Below are 16,455 nucleotides of genomic sequence, written 5' to 3'. Positions count from 1 at the left end.
CATTTTAAAATTAATTCCCGTTACAGTGACTACGTTTTTTTCTCTTAAAGTGCAGTGTTTTTGTGCACTGTAAAAGCTATCACTAAGCTATTACTAAGTTGTAACCACCCATAAAGAAAATACTGTAGTCAAGCTTGATGTTGTAGAAGAGCCAAGAGGGCATTGAGAGTCACACGCTGGAAGGAACAAGGAAGCTCATTAACACTGAAAGTCTCCATCAGACTGAGGGAGCTAAGCATCAGTGTACTTTACAATTGGAACTGAGGTCCTGCTGCTGATGGGAACTTTGCACCAAAGAATTAGCTTCAGACACACACTTGCAGGTACCTTTACATAAACTCAAGGGTCCACCTCGGTAGACTGCATTGGGGTGGGTTCTTGGGCTGCTGAGTTCCAGGTGGATTTAATTTCATTCTCATTCCCTCCCTCACAAATGATGCCCCCCCTTCTGTTCAAAAAGGAATTGTAATCCAATGCTTTTATCTTTTTTATTTCCTTAACTGTACATCTTCACCCTCTCTGCTCCCCTGCTGATTTAAGAGATTTGTTTGGTTCAAGGACTTAACGTGATTCTCTTACCAGTTTTCAAGGAAAAAAGATTTAAGAGAACAAAGAACGGGGTGGGGGGGTGTGATAAGATATCTGTTTGGAAGGCAAGTTAAAACACATTTCTTAAAATGAGATTAATTACATTTTTTAACTTTGCAAAACAAGAATTTTGCAGTCTTAGTTAAGATTTTATTTTATTGCTACTTAAGGAAACCTGATGGTTCTGCAGGCAGGTACAACACATACATGGTCACTCACACACTCCATCACTCATACTCAGAACACATATACACTCTACTCAGAAACATCCGTGCACGTCTCCCAACCTATCACCAATTTAGTGCCTATCATCCAGTCTCTTTGGTTGGTCTTTCTCCAGGACATGTGAGCAATCCACTACAAAGAGCTTCGAGGAAGTCAAAAGGCTTTCCGTGGGGGAGAATTTCCCATAGAAGCCCAGGACCCATTAGGAACCAAGCGAGAGCTTGAAATGCTAGTCCCACATCTCCAGGTCAGAGACACAGCCTTTATGGGCTGCCTCTGGCTTCGGCCTGGCACCTCTTCAGCAGTGCAGATGCGTCCCAGCGTGCGAGTCCTAGTTTTCTCAGCTAACGTCCGTGTTTAGGGAGATGTCCCCTCCCCTTGACCTTTCCCTATCAGAAACCAGACGGTACCTTCCAGCTCAGTCCCCTAGGCTGCCGAAGGGGGGTGGGAGGAGGAGCTCGATTGAGGGAGAACGGCCAACTTGAATCCGCCTGCTCTACTACACAGACATCTGCTCTCAGTTTCTTCCTCTTTATGTTCACTACAGATGACAAGGGGAGTGGAGAGGACTGAGGCGGAAAAAAAAAAGTTATGTCATAAAGATATAAAACGGTGCTGTGACTCACCTGCTCTTAGCCGCAGGTACGAGTTTCGTGGCTGCGCCTCCGCTCTGCTAGCCAGGAGCCCGGGTCAACCTAACGTCACTCGGCTCGGCTGACTCAGATGGCTGGGTTTCTAGTGACGAGGCTTTTTCCCTTTTCTAGTTTGAAGCCCAGGTGAGGGGAAAAATAAAATAAAATAAAGTCTGTATTCACCAGTCTCGCGGGGTTGAACTTTGGGTCTGGAATCATGAGGGTAGAGGCAGGGAACAGGTAAAAGGGCATGAGGAGCTCCGGACGCAGTCGCAGTTCAGGTGCAGAGGGTGGTGAGTGCCTCTAGGGAGGAACCCCTTGGTCATCTCGCGCACAAGGTCCCAGAGCCTGGGCTCCGACGCCACCGCCCCAGCCCTACTCCAGCTACCGGGTTCCCATCTAGAATCTTGGCCTGCCCTTCATGGTCCCGCCTATTTTTCTTTTTCCCTTTTCCAAAGGGGGTTACATACACTCCCCCGCCCCATTTCACTCTTTCCCTAGCCTCGGGGCTTAAACCAATTACACTGCTTTGCAAACAAAGTGAGGGCCAGGTTTGGGGGGAGGGGACTCAATGGGAGGGGGCGCGGGGGGCGCGCGCGGCGGCGGCGCGGCAGGGCGGGAGGAGCGGCGGCTGGACTGGCGGGCGGCCGCCTCGCAGGTGCACCTCGGGCTTTGTAGGTGCGAGCGTCTTTGTGCCGCGGACAAATGGGGAGAGGACGAGGAGGTGGGCACTCAAGCGACGTAAGATCCACATCAGCTCAACTGCACTCGCCTCACAGAGGCCGCCCGCTCACTTTCCGCGGAGGCGCTCCCCGGCGCCGCGCTCCGCGGCAGCCGCCTGCCCCCGGCGCTGCCCCCGCCCGCCGTGCCGCCGCCACGCACGCCGCGCCCCGCAGCGCCAAGCTTCCTCCTCTCCGGGGTGGCTTTGGGCCCGCGCGGGCGCTCGGGTGACTGCAGCTGCTTCGGCTCCCCTCCCCCCGCCCCGCGCCGCGCGGTTGCCCGTCGCTTCGCACTGGGCTGGATGGTTGCATCGGGCAGGGTTGCTCCAGGATGTTAGGGACTGTGAAGATGGAAGGGCATGAGAGCAGCGACTGGAACAGCTATTACGCGGACACACAGGAGGTGAGAGACTGGTGGCCAGCAGGGCGTCTCCGGAGCCCAGAGGCCGGGGCGAGGTGGGCGCGGGACAGGCAGTGTGGCTGGCGGGCTGGTGGCGCCTAATCGGTGCCACGGCTGCCCGTCTGCTTGGTGTGGCCCGGGCCCAGCTTTGGACGAGCCTCATAGTCGGTCCAGTTCCCCAGTTGGGTCCTTGCTCTCGCAGCGGGCAAAAGAGTTTTAGGAAAGTCCGGGCTTTGAAAACATCCGCTCTGGGAAGCACTTGCCTCTGCCCTGTAGAGAGCGGGAGCTGGAGCCCGGCCCTGGGCGCCTCGGGTGCCGCCGGCACTAGTTGGAAGTAACTCTGAGAAATCCAGAGCTTGCCTTCAGGGCAGTCTCTGCGTCCCACCGTTTAATTTGCAGACATATTCTGATAAAGGCGCTGTGCAGCAAAGTTGGGAGTCTCAATAATGAAACGATTCCTACATTTTGTAAAACTTCTTCAAAAGCCCTGTTTGGGGAGAAGTGAGCTCATTCTACTCTAGAACCGCTGGGTGGCGCTAGTGCGAGCCAAATCCTTTTCCAGAACTCGGGGCCAAGAACCTGTTTCTCTTCATTGTCCCCTTGGTGGCCCGTTCATGGGCTTTTACAATGTGCACAAAAGGATTGAGAGGAAAACCAGGTACAGGCAGGATCACCCCCTATTAAAAGTATTTTTCTGAAAACAGTTTGCAGCTGCCCCCCAAAAGTTTATTTACCATTCTTAAAAACGCTTACTGGATTGGGCCTTGGATTATCTTGGGAAAAGGAAAAGAAAATAAACTCCCAAGTAAATAAACCCCACCACATGACGGCGGTGGACAAAATATATATTTATGTGTGGTATATGTATATATACATATATACATATATATAATCAGAAAACGTTTTCATAGCAATTAGTTTCTATATATATAGATATATTTTCACATTCATTCAAGTTTATTTGAATACCACAGTTTACAGGGTATTCCTATTTAAATCTATTTGTTCATCTCTTATGTTTTCAAATGGAGTTATATTTGCTGATGAACATAAATTTGAGGAATTTATTGTTCTTTATTAAATTATCGGATAAGTAGTTTTAGTATTTCTGGGTTCTGTATTTTAAAATACCCACTTCATTCCCAAATTACTATTGATAAAGAGTTTTTTAAAGGAGCTCAGAACTCTTCCAGAGGTTTAATTCTGATGCAGTCATCTCAATCCACCAGTTAAGCCCTCTAGTAAAAGAGCTTTCCTACATGTTGAAACTGAGAATTAGGAAGTATAAGAGCATTAAGAGAAAGTAGGTAGTGTTTAATTTTGGAAATTTTTCAAAACTACTCATGAAGTTTCAAAAGCAAGGCTTTTGAAATGGTCATCAGCAGCATATCGGTTTGTGAAAAAAACCTAGATGATTATTACAACAAATTGTCACCAAAATTTTCACACTTTAAAGGGCTAGAAATAGGTAACAATGCAAGTTTTTAAATGGTTTGGAGAGGTATACACGTAAACTCATGTCAAACGTATGTAGAAGGTTGATACTATGATGCACTCCTGCAATAAGCTTCTGTTAATCTGATTTCACTTTTATTTGCCGAAGCCTATATAATTTCTGAGTATGCTTCCTTTTTAAATATTAGATTTGCTACAAGTAGATGGGAAACACTACTTTTAGATATAATGTTTTTTTTTTTAAAAGGAATGCATCATTTTGGCAAAAACTCCTAAAACAATAAAGCCATTTCTTGTAGGGAAATGAATGATGGTAGGGGGTACATGGCCCTGGATGATTTGCTGTATTTTAAGAAGAGTTTCATTAACAGCCATCTAGCACAATCAAGACTGTTGTGTAGTCAAGCGGAGCCTGCTAGCCTTGGGTGAGGTGGGCACAGAGTTGGCGCCCTGTTGCTCTCCCAGCGGGGGCTGGGCCGGGAACCCACTGGATCCTTGGGATGATGTGAAGAAGCAGAGGGTCAGAGATTAATTCTATTTTCGGAGTTTTTAAAGACCATTTGCCTCAAAGGCCCGAGGCTGGTGTGGGGTGGAGACTTGGTATAGTGCCTGGTGTGGATAGAGGCGGCAGTGAAGCAGCCCTGGAAGCCAACCCCTGAGTCTGGTGTGTAAGGCGATTACACATCTTCCCGGGGACATATTTTCTGTGAGCGCTTGTCTTTCATGCCTGCTGCGTTAGGATTTTCCTCCTGCCGCGCAAGACATCTTTGCTCGGTCTGGGAAGGGCGCCTAACAGTTTGCCCAGGGTGGGGGGCTCCCATACTTTTTAGAAATGCTCTCCACCCGCGCCACCAGGAGTTTGCCCCTGGCCTGCTGCCCCCCCTCTGCCCCCAGCCTATCACTAACCCCGCCCTTCGGGGCCTCTTCACTCGCTGTCTCTGCTCCAGGCCTACTCCTCCGTCCCAGTCAGCAACATGAACTCAGGCCTAGGTTCCATGAACTCCATGAACACCTACATGACCATGAACACCATGACCACGAGCGGCAACATGACCCCGGCTTCCTTCAATATGTCCTACGCTAACCCGGGCCTCGGAGCCGGTCTGAGTCCCGGCGCTGTGACCGGCATGCCAGGGGGCTCAGCGGGCGCCATGAACAGCATGACGGCAGCAGGAGTGACTGCCATGGGGACGGCGCTGAGTCCAGGTGGCATGAGCGCCATGGGCGCGCAGCCGGCGGCCTCCATGAATGGCCTGGGCCCCTATGCGGCCGCCATGAACCCGTGCATGAGCCCCATGGCGTACGCTCCGTCCAACCTGGGCCGCAGCCGCGCGGGCGGAGGCGGCGACGCCAAGACGTTCAAGCGCAGCTACCCACACGCCAAGCCGCCCTACTCCTACATCTCGCTCATCACGATGGCTATCCAGCAGGCGCCCAGCAAGATGCTCACGCTGAGCGAGATCTACCAGTGGATCATGGACCTCTTCCCCTATTACCGGCAGAACCAGCAGCGCTGGCAGAACTCCATCCGCCACTCTCTCTCTTTCAACGACTGCTTCGTCAAAGTGGCACGATCCCCGGACAAGCCAGGCAAGGGCTCTTACTGGACGCTGCATCCGGACTCCGGCAACATGTTCGAGAACGGCTGCTACCTGCGCCGTCAGAAGCGCTTCAAGTGCGAAAAGCAGCCAGGGGCCGGGGGAGGGAGTGGGGCCAGCGGCTCCAAGAGCGGCCCTGAAAGCCGCAAGGACCCCTCTGGCGCGGGTAACCCCAGCGCCGACTCGCCTCTTCATCGGGGTGTGCACGGGAAGGCCGGCCAGCTAGAGGGCGCGCCGGCCCCTGGGCCCGCCGCCAGCCCCCAGACTCTGGACCACAGCGGGGCGACGGCGACAGGGGGCGCCTCGGAGTTGAAGACTCCAGCCTCCTCGTCGGCTCCCCCCATAAGCTCCGGGCCTGGGGCCCTGGCATCTGTGCCCCCCTCTCATCCAGCGCATGGCCTAGCACCCCACGAGTCTCAGATGCACCTGAAAGGGGATCCCCACTACTCCTTCAATCACCCCTTCTCCATCAACAACCTCATGTCCTCCTCCGAGCAGCAGCACAAGCTGGACTTCAAGGCATATGAGCAGGCACTGCAGTACTCACCCTACGGCGCCACCTTGCCCGCCAGCCTGCCCCTTGGCAGCGCCTCTGTGGCCACGAGGAGCCCCATCGAGCCCTCAGCCCTGGAGCCGGCCTACTACCAAGGTGTGTATTCCAGACCCGTCCTAAACACTTCCTAGCTTCCGGGACTGGGGGTTTGTCTGCATGGCCATGCTGGTAGCAGTGAGAGAAAAAAACAAAAAACAACAGCAAACAAAACCACACACACCAACAACAGCATAATAAAATCCCAACTATTTTAATTTTTCGTGCACAATTTTCCCCCAGTGGAAAGGACTGTTACTTTATTATTGTATTCAAAACTCGTTGTGTATATTATTACCAACCCCGCACCAACAAAAATTTTTCCTGCGAAGTTTAATGATCCACAAGTGTACATATAAAATTTTCCTTCTTCCTTGCCCTCTTCCCTTTCTTCCGTCTTTCCCTTCCAGACACATTCTAGTCTGTGCAGGGTATATTTAAACAAAAAGAAAGAAAAATGGTCAAGTTTGTAAAATATTTGTTTGTGCTTTTTCTCCCCTCCTTATCTGACCCCAACGCACGAGTTTACAGGTCCATGGCAATACTCTTAACCATAAGAATTGAAATGGTGAAGAAACAAGTAGACACCAGGGGCTCTAGAAAGTATTGAAAGACTACCGCAGTTATGCAACAAAACATAAACAGAATATAAACATCAGAGCCATTTGTTTTTCAGCTTACATTTCTGATCCAGAAAGCAGTGGACTTTAAATGAAATATATATATATATACTGTCTATGGACTTAATTATGCTCAGATATGTAGACATTCTCCATATATTTACATAACATATAGAGGTTAATAGGTAGGTAATATACATTCTACATTGTTAAGGGTTGCCTGACCAAGAAGTTATAAGGACCCTACCCCTCTTGTTCTCTCCCCATATCTGGGGCCTAGGAATCAATTCCTCAGGAATTGCCCTTGTCAAGAACTCTGCTCCTTGATTTGCAGAGTGCCATGGTCATGTCATTCTGAGGTCACATAATGTATAAAATTATCTTATGTGTATGTACACCATTTAAAGGATATTTTTCCCACAAAAACAGAATATCACAATGTTGGAAAAGAGAGAAGTTAATAGGGAGCTGTATTTCAAAAATTGGTCCAAGACTCCAAAATCGTATTGATTGTGGCCATTTTAATTATTGCCATCGTGTGCTTGTTTCATCCAGTGTTAATGCACTTTCCACAGTTGGATATGGTGTTAGTATAGCCAGACGGGTTTCATTATTATTCCTTTTTGCCTTCTCAATGTTAATTTATTGCATGGTTTATTCTTTTCTTTACAGCCGAAATTGCTTTAAATGATGGTTAAAATTACAATTAAAATGTTAATTTTTATCAATGTGATTGTAATTAAAATATTTTGATTTAAATAACAAAAATAATACCAGATTTTAAGCCGTGGAATATGTTCTTGATCATTTGCAGTTAAGGACTTTAAATAAATCAAATGTTAACAACAAAAAAAAGGATTTCTCTCATTTTCCTTCACTTGACTAAATCCACAGCAGATCTTCTGAATATAATACTTTTCAAACTTTGAAACAATATGAATGACAAACAGGAAAATTATGTAAAACAAAAATTGTTTCATCTACGATTTAAATGAACGTGCGGTCATTAAAAGGCAGTGAAAGAAATTAAAGTGGGCAGGCAGACTGATTTAAATAGTCCAAAATTTCAGATTTTTAAAATTCTTTATTCCCATTAAGGTTTACTCCAATTTTCTTGCACGGCCTTTTTTTGTGTGTTTTATTTCAGTTTTTCCACTGTGAAATAAAATATTGCTAATTTTCCAACTTCCCCAATGTATACTTTTCCCCTTATCAGAGAATATTCAAGTGAGAATAATGTATCAGCTGTGTCTGATAAAATTAAGTTGTCTGCAACAGGAACTCTTCAACCCTATTCTCATTAAAAGAGAAACAAAACTTAGCCATTCTGCCAGCTTTGGAGAGAGGAGGGGAGTTAATTCACTTCTGTAGGGTAAGTTTTGAGCCACCAGGATATTTCAGGATAGCTATTTTGTTTTTGTGAAGATATATATATTTTTTAAATACCGTTTGTAAAAATATCGCTCCTCAGAATCTTAAATCTGATGATTTGTTTGCCTTCTAAGAAGATTTGAAATGCAACTTCACACCCCTAGTTGCTTGGGATCACAAAATCATTAATCTCCTTTGATAGTAGGCTCACTTTCCAGTCCACCTATTTCTTTGTAAGTCTTGTTCAGATTGACATCAACAATAACACCACCAGCCCAAGTAGAGGCTGGCCTGCCTGAGCGCTTGTGTATGAACTCCATCCTCACCAGGGCTTGAACTTGGACAGCCTTTACTTTGATCGCACCACTCCATAACCGCAGACAAGATAAAAAGAGCTGTGGCGAGTCGCTTAATTATCGCCTAATGGCCTCCCCAGATGAGAGAGGGACGCCACATAGCACTTGAGAAAAATCCAGAAATCTCCGCTCTCTTCAGCTAATGAAAGGAGGAAGGGAAAAAAATAAATCACTGGTTTAAGTCATTTCGAAACTTAATTTGGAGGCCTCGGAAGGACGTTGAAAACCCAAGAGAGGAAAAAAGCTTTGAATCTTAAGTTATTCATAGTTATATGGCGAGTAAACAAGTCATGGAAAATTCAAATTCCAAATGTAACATACATGCGTGAGCTTGGGCCACGGCATTTGGCATTTCCTCCAGTTCCCTTGAACCTAAAGCGTCTGATTTTTTGTGCCATCCCCTTGGTGACGTTCCCTTCTTCCCCTTCGACACACTAGCAGTATCAACGTACAGTCTTCGCCCCACCAGGTTCCAGTAGCCCTTGGCTCTTGATCTTTTACTTGGCAGATTTTTTTTTTTTTTCTTTCTGGGTTGGCGGGTGGAAGGTGCCCAGAGCCTTTGGAGACCTCCTGGGACGCCAGCGCCAGGGTCCTGAGGAGCGGGTCTGGCCTTGGAACCGAGGTGCCTGCAGGCCCAGCTCCTGCCCGCCCGGTGGGCTTCCCACAGGGTTGTCAGACTACGCTCTCCGCCGCCTTTGGGCGACGCGATCTGTGACCCGTGCGTCGGGACTCGGGCAGCAGGTTTCTGGGGAAGGGGGGAAGAGCAAGACCGCAAGCGTCTCAGGATGACAAGTGCAGTTAGTTCTTCATTGTTTGGGCATTTTCCCTGTCTGGCGAATAAATCTTCTGTTGAGCCAGAGACCTAAAAGTCAACAAAGAAGTCCGGGCTTCTTGTCACCGTCCTGCGGCCCCAGCGGCCTGCGTTGCCGCGGCCGCTCCCGCTGCGTAATCCCTTCCTCGGAAACCGGGACACACAAATGCCTGAACGCCCGGGGCTGGGGCGCGACGCCCCTGGGCCAGGAGGAAAACATCTGTGGTTCCGAGGGACCCTCCCCGAGCGTGCCGCCTCCGCGCGACTCCGGTTTCCCCCGCCCCCGGTTTTCGTCGAGGAGTTCCAGGGTTTCTTCACCTCGGATGCTCCGGCGGCCCAAGGCCGGAAAGGGGATGCTCCGGGCTCAGTGGCGGTGCCCCCTGCTTGTTCTACTTAGGAATTTCGCCCGAGGTGGGGGAGGGGTCTCCAGAGGCGGAGGGAGGGCTCGTGGATAGAAAGTCTTCCTCCTGACCCTAGTGTAAAGCTCCGGAGGCCCTCGGATCCACTGCCAACGCCACGAGCAAACATATTTTTTAAAAGGAGGAAAAAATGTTTGGGGAGTGAGTGCTGGGGAGGGACCCTTCAATTGTTACTTCCACTTTGCATTTGGAAGCGGCAGGTTTGGAACATTTTTCAAAGTGATTTTAAAAAGCCGAAGGGGGGAGAGAAAAACCAAAGCTAGGGAAGAAGAGAAACTCGCCAGTTCTATTCAGCAGAAACGAAACAGCTCAGAAGTGTACGCAAGTAGGAGGCAGCTCAGTTCGTTTTCCACAAGAGAGTTAACACAGTGTTTAAATCAAAGATAAAATTGTATTTCCATTGTCCCTTCAGTGATCCCCGGCATAGCAGAATAAACTGGCGAGAATTGTTAGGAGAAGAAAACCAATAGAATCCTATTAAAGTTTTTAACTTATGTTTTCATTTTTCAGAAGACTATAGTTACCTGACAGATTTTACTGAAAGTGTAAAAAAATTTTTTTTTCCTCAGGAGTCTCGAAGATTTGAGTGAGCCATAACAGACAATAATTCCCGTAGTGATAAAATGTTAAAACTTTGTTGTTTTGGCATTTTTCAAATTGATCTCAGTTACATGAAAATGCTTATTAAATTTCTTTGAAAAAAAAAAAAACCTGCGATCAATACAAATTCCTGTCAATGCGGACAAAGTAGGAGACCTGTAACCCAAATTAATTAACCTTTCCTCAAGATCAATTGGTTTTCTGTTGATTTAGCAGTAATATTGTAGAACATTTAGCTATAATGTATTTTAATGTGATACCTCAATATGTCAAGAGGAAAAACTTGTTGAAAAATAAAATTGCTTAAATTATTTAATATTTAATAAATTTGTAAAAAATTATCTTCAAAATTAAACACTGTTTATTTGAATGATGGTACAATGTGTTTTACAACTAATACAGTTAGGAGAAAGCTTAATTACTTCAAGATAATTACATGCAAAAGGTGATTATTTTTAAGCTACCTTGAGCTAAATAGGTAATCAAATTATGCCTAAATTTAGAAATAAAAAGTTCCCAAAATAAAAGAATTGTAATATCTATAAATACTCATAAGATTGAGAATGTTATAAAATTAAATCACTTGGAAGATCTTACAACCTTCCTGTTTATAAATAGAATCCATTTGAAGAGATATAAGGTTTTTTAAAAGCAGCTACTATGGTGCTATTTAGCATATTCAAATAACATTTAACAACAAATTAAAATTTCCCCCCTCTCTTCTTCTTCTTAATAGTTAAATTTGGGACATAATGGTTCCATTGGTGTTTTCTCTTTTTAGCTCCCAGCCCAGCTTGGTTCATTGAACTTTGCACAGCTGGGACTGCAGCCCTCACCTTCCCCCCCACCACACACACACCCAGCCCTCCTTCTAGCAAGCTTTAAGGGGGCGGAGAATACCCATGCTGTTCCATAATAACTTGTAAACTGCATGCGTGTTTTTAAACCTGACCAGGCGGAAATTTTCACTTGCTACCTTTCTTTTTCTAACTTCGTCAAGACAATTATGATAGTTATACTACTACACATTTTAAGAGCAAATGGCATGGCAAGAGTGAGCTCCCCTCCTCCTTGCCCCTCTGGGAAGTGAGGAGTTCTCCTTCTAGATGCCATTTCAGAATATTTTGGGGTTCTCTATATTCTAGTCAATCTAGAGTTATAGGGACAGGATACTATTCATCAAAATTCAGGAAGGAAGGGGCTTAAATGGAATCCTGTTTGTGGACTTCAGAATGCAGGTAGGATGCTGGTCAAGTCACTGGGGAAATTAAGTTCACACCCAGGGTCCGACCTGACTCTAGAGTTCTAAGAGTGAAGTTCCCTTTCTACTTTTCTCAACACCTATTGAAGATGACATGTCAAATATTTCCCCTCCCCCCCAACCAAGAAACAACCTGGAAATTCCCCCCAAAGCGTTGACTGGAAACAGGGAACCATGAATTAAATTGCAAACCTCCATAGTTTCTTTCCCCCCTCTCCTATAAAATTTGTTATGCCTTTGCCTGTCTAATCATGTTCTCGTGTCAGTCCCCACCAACCCCTGACTTTACACCAAGGAGTTGTTATTTTAAAACACGAACAATTTAAGGAAAAGACAGTAAGGGGCTTTGCAGTGGTTTATTTCGTTTATATATTTAATTTTAAGGGCCTATTGGGTACGAGGAAGGAAGTGGGTGCCCGTTTACTGTGTGCTCCTGGACAGCTCGTTTCTTTGCATGACTCAGGTGATGGGGTATTTTTTTTTGGAATATTAGCTCTGGGCCCCATCTGGGCTTCTTCCTGCAGTACAGTTATAAACGCCCAACCCAATAACCTCTCAGTGCTGCCGAGCACCAACTCCCGCAGTGTCCTCCACGGCTTTTCCTAGGTGGAGGCCAATTCACCAGCTCAAACTGCAATGAACCGTGTGGTAGCGCAGAGCATTGTCCAGGTTTTCTCGCCTTTCCCTGGAGTCACATTGCCTTCTGCGGACACGCGCTTCCTTTGTGTTATGCCTGGCTAATATATTAATGGGGCGGATAACCCGGATCCTTAGAGGAGAGGAGGAGGGGGTTGGAGATGGAGAGGATGGGGAAGGGAACGGAATTATTCTGGTTGCTGACTCTTGGGCCAAAGAGCTCAGTGGCGGACCGCCGGCCAAGAAGGAGTGAATCGAACTGAGGAAAGTTCACGTTAGGGCACAGAAAGTAAAGGTAAATTCTGCAACAGGTTTTAGAAAGGGTGACCCGATGCTAAACAGATGTTCTTGCCTCAGAATGGAGTGGCCAGATGCCCCAACGCTGGAAAATCTGATCCTCAAGCACACCGGCTGCTCGTAGGCTGCTGAGTGACCGCCTTCCACGCCCTCCGCACCCTGGCCAGAAGCCCCGCTGCTTTGAGCAGTGTCCCAGTCACAGGTATTTAACAACAACAACAACAACAACAACAAAAAGTAACTGCATGGTTACAGATGCCCGCTTCACAGATTCATCAAACTCTAGCTCAGCCAGACACCTTGGATGCTGGGTCTCAGTGGTTGTAAAGACAGACTTTCAAGCAACCCGGCCTGGGACCTTCACCGAAACCCCAGATTTTTCCACCTCGGCCCCAAAAGTTATGTCTCCCAGTCGGAGGTCTTAACTGACCAAGCACAGATGGAACCTTTGAGCTACTTCCACAAATTAGCGCGAGGAACTGCAGATCCCAGCCCGAGCCCAGAGCCCCAGCCCCAAGCCCCCGCGTCCCTCCGCTCCCCAGGGCGCCCGTCGCACCCAGCGTGCAGGCCGTGTGTCCTGTCCCTGCCTCCTGGGCGGAGCCCCCACCCCGCCAGGCCAGCCACCCCTCCCACCAGACGGTGCCCGGGCGCCCTGAGACATATGCTGCCCGCAGGCCGCGCGGCCCGACGTGGTGCTCTTTGCCGAGGCGGTTCTCAGCCCTTCAAAAGCCCGGGCTTTCTTCAGCCTTATGGGCCGCGAGGTGAACAACAATGCCCAGGCCCCTTCACTTCAAAAGCCGCGATCAGGGGAAAGGCTCCCCCAGAGAATTTTTTTTTTCTCCTCAGCCTTTCATTTCTAGTTTGAAAAAAAAAAAAAAAAGGCATCAGCAACTCCAGGGCCCGAGCGAGCCTAATGCCCTTTGATGGGGATTGAATTCATTATCTCCAATAACACAATTGTGCTTGGCCAACGAAAAGAGCAAAGCAGGGCTCTATCCAGCCCGAGGGGCCCGGCCAGGCAGGGCGGGAGGACCAGACGTGCTCCTGGGGACCCGCACCAGTCGCAGTCCCAACCCGGTAGCGGCGTCCGGAGCGCTGGGGGTGCAGACCGGCCCTGAGGCTTCGAGACGGGTGGCGCCTCCAGCTAAGGCCGCACGGGGAGGGGGCGGGGCGGCACTGCGGTTTGATTTATTTTTCGTTTCCCCCTTTGCAACCATCCCCTGAGGGCGGCCCCCGCAGACTGGGTGTTTACTCTCCTCCTTCCCGGCCTCCAGCTGTGAGGCAGTCCCAGGCGCCTGAGAGCGCTGGGCAGAAGAGCCGCCCTGGGCCCCAGGCTGAGCGCTCTGGGCTCTCAACCTCGCGGCCACGATGCCCAACCCCAGCGCCCTGGGCTGGGAGCCAGGTCTCCTCCCAACCTAGCACTGATAAACCTGACCCTCTGGTGAGGCTCTCCCCATTCGCTTCCACGCCAGCTATCCTGGAAAGATGACCCAGGAGCCTGGGTCCGGACATCAGATACCACATCCCGCATCTGGCTATAGAGATCTGGATTCTGGGAGTGATGCACCACCTTCTCCATCCCTTGAACACTACTGAGACCACGACCCTGCACAAGTGTCTCTGCCAGGGCTCCACTGCCATCCCTCCCCATTCCGCTACCTCCAGCCCCTGCTTCTCTACACTCATGAGTGCAAGGAGGTGAAAACAAACTAAAGCAGTTCATTATAACGTGCTTTATAATTGACCTCCGTGTATGTGACTATGAGTGTGTGTGTGTGTGTGGGGGGGGGGGTGGAGAGTGATAGAGGGAGAGAGAGACCTGATCACAAATTTCTGTATAGCTTAGTGTGTAAAATACCAGTTTAGGTTTTTACTAAGCTTGATTCCTACATGACCCCCCACTTTCCCCCTCATCTGTGATTGGGGAAAGTATGTACTGCAGCTTTATTTCAGTAAGATAAATAATGATAATAAAACAGAATTTAAGTACTTCTTTTTAAAACAAGAGCACTTATAAGGAGTGCTCTATGGTAATAACTGTGGATCATTCATTCCTCACCATTAGTCAGGCTAACAAACTTCAAGCAATGGACTCTTCACCTTTCTCTTAATAGAACTAAGAGTAGCACATACATATTACAGGTGAAATATCTGTATCTATCTATCATCTATTCATACACATCCACCCAAACACACAAATAGACATACTGACTTAGAGGAACATCCACAAAACCTTTCCATGCACAGACCAGTCCTCCACAGCAAGGAAGCAATAAATTGATCTGCTGACTTGGGATAAACTGAGAAGAGTGTTTCAGATTTAAAACGTTGAGCTAGGCATTGTTCTCATTAGGAGATTTAGAAAATTTTGCTAATTCCCTTCTCCATTAAGAAGAGTAAACTTGGACTGGAGTTGTATCCCCGTGGTAGAGCACTTGTGTAGTACATGTGAGGCACTGGGTTAGAACCTCAGCACCACATTAAAAAAATAAATTAAATAAAGGTATTGTGTTTGTGTACAACTAAAAATATTTTTAAAAAGAAAAGAAGAAGAAGAGTAACCTTTACAAATTTACATCATGGAGCTTTGACCTCACCCTCAAATTTTAGGCCTAAGCACTGGGAGGAGGGGAGAAGAAAATTCCACTGTGGTAGGTAAGGATTATAGAGAAAGGCTTCAGTAATAATAGTAATAGTAGTAGTAGTTATTGTTGTTCTTCTTCTCCTTCTCCTTGTCTCAGAGCAGCATTCTGATTAGAATTTACATAATTTACATTTAACTTTATATCTACTTTTGTGACATCTGTATGGTTTTCATTTACCTCAAAAAGATTCTTTAAATGAGTTTTAAACTCTAGATACCACCATCATCAAAAGATGAGTGACTTGCTAATTGGTAGTGATGGTGGGGCCTGGGGAAGGAGGATTGCAAGTTCCAGGCCAGCCTCTCTGGGAACTTGTTTCAAAATAAAAAATAAAAAGGGCTGCAGTATAGCTCAATGCTAGAGCATCCCTAGTTTCAGTCCCGTGTGTGTGTGTGTGTGTGTGTGTGTGTGTGTATGACTTTTCTTCTGTGTCCTTATGTACTTTTTATTAACTTATTTAAAAGTAAATTTGACTCATGGTGACTGATTCACTTACAGTAATTTGCTTCAGTCACTTCCACAAAATGTCTTTTGCAACATCAAGAGGAGATTTAAGATTTATCTTTAATTGTGGCACACATATTCCATACCTGGTGGACTACCATACTTCCTTTGTATATTCTTTATCACATGCTTAGAACTATTGGGGACAGAAAGGCACATATGTGTGTGTGTGTGTGTGTGTGTGTATGATATATCATATATATGTGATATACCATATATATGATATACCATATATAATATATACCATATATAAGATATACCATATATAAAGATATACCATATACAAGATATACCATATATATGATATACCATATATATGATATACCTATAAGATATACCATATATATGATATACCTATAAGATATACCATTTATATATAATATATACCATATATAAGATATACCATATATATGATATACCATATATATGTATATATATTTGATGATAGTGATGTAATTTTACATATTAGTAATTTGAATAAGAGTTCAATGTAATAATACAATTGGAGTAAGTTATTTGGGAATTAATTTTTATGATGTTTTGAGGATTTCAGAATAATCACACTTTAGACCCAGTAAAGAACCATTCTCTGAAAAACAGCAAGTCTAAAACTATCAAAAGAGCTATAATTCTTGATATATATCCACCAGCCCACAGAAGCTACAGGGCAGTTCTGTGGTTTATCACATAAATATTTGTCTAGTGCCAGAGTACACATACAGGATTATG

The 16,455-nt window shown here is 46.5% G+C and overlaps 2 protein-coding genes across 4 annotated transcripts in view; one reads left to right on the top strand and one right to left on the bottom strand.

Annotated features, from left to right (window-relative positions):
- Ttc6 (tetratricopeptide repeat domain 6) overlaps nucleotides 1-2,026 on the bottom strand; it is a 238,690-nt gene extending 236,664 nt beyond the window's left edge. The window contains exon 1 of the mRNA XM_058584485.1: nucleotides 1,440-2,026. The gene's annotated coding sequence lies outside the window, so the exon portion shown is untranslated. The remainder of the gene's footprint in view (nucleotides 1-1,439) is intronic.
- A 38-nt stretch (nucleotides 2,027-2,064) lies between these two features.
- On the top strand, nucleotides 2,065-8,060 carry Foxa1 (forkhead box A1). Of its 3 annotated transcripts, none has more exons than XM_058584486.1 (3): nucleotides 2,065-2,567; nucleotides 4,319-4,449; nucleotides 4,967-8,060. In XM_058584486.1, the coding sequence occupies exon 3, from the start codon at nucleotides 4,994-4,996 to the stop codon at nucleotides 6,299-6,301; it is 1,308 nt and encodes a 435-aa protein (XP_058440469.1). In that variant the 5' UTR covers nucleotides 2,065-2,567; nucleotides 4,319-4,449; nucleotides 4,967-4,993; the 3' UTR covers nucleotides 6,302-8,060. The 3 variants fall into 3 exon arrangements, with proteins under 3 accessions (XP_058440469.1, XP_046316976.1, XP_046316975.1); XM_046461020.2 differs by having other exon boundaries at nucleotides 2,066-2,567; nucleotides 4,319-4,444; XM_046461019.2 differs by lacking the exon at nucleotides 4,319-4,449 and having other exon boundaries at nucleotides 2,069-2,567; nucleotides 4,967-8,057.
- The last annotated feature ends 8,395 nt before the right edge of the window (nucleotides 8,061-16,455 follow it).

Source organism: Marmota monax, unplaced genomic scaffold (genome assembly GCF_021218885.2).
Source record: "Marmota monax isolate L192 unplaced genomic scaffold, Marmota_monax_Labrador192_F-V1.1 WCK01_AAM20220418_F8-fsc00001, whole genome shotgun sequence".
In the NCBI taxonomy this organism is placed as follows: Eukaryota; Metazoa; Chordata; class Mammalia; order Rodentia; family Sciuridae; genus Marmota; species Marmota monax.
Note: the sequence above shows the minus strand (reverse complement) of the source record. Positions and strands in the feature narration are given on the sequence as shown.

Coding starts and splice junctions, on each gene's coding strand:
- Foxa1 (XM_046461019.2), top strand. CDS start 2,496: ATGTTAGGGACTGTGAAGATGGAAGGGCATGAGAGCAGCGACTGGAAC. Junction 2,568..4,966: donor ATTACGCGGACACACAGGAG/GTGAGAGACTGG, acceptor TCTCTGCTCCAG/GCCTACTCCTCCGTCCCAGT.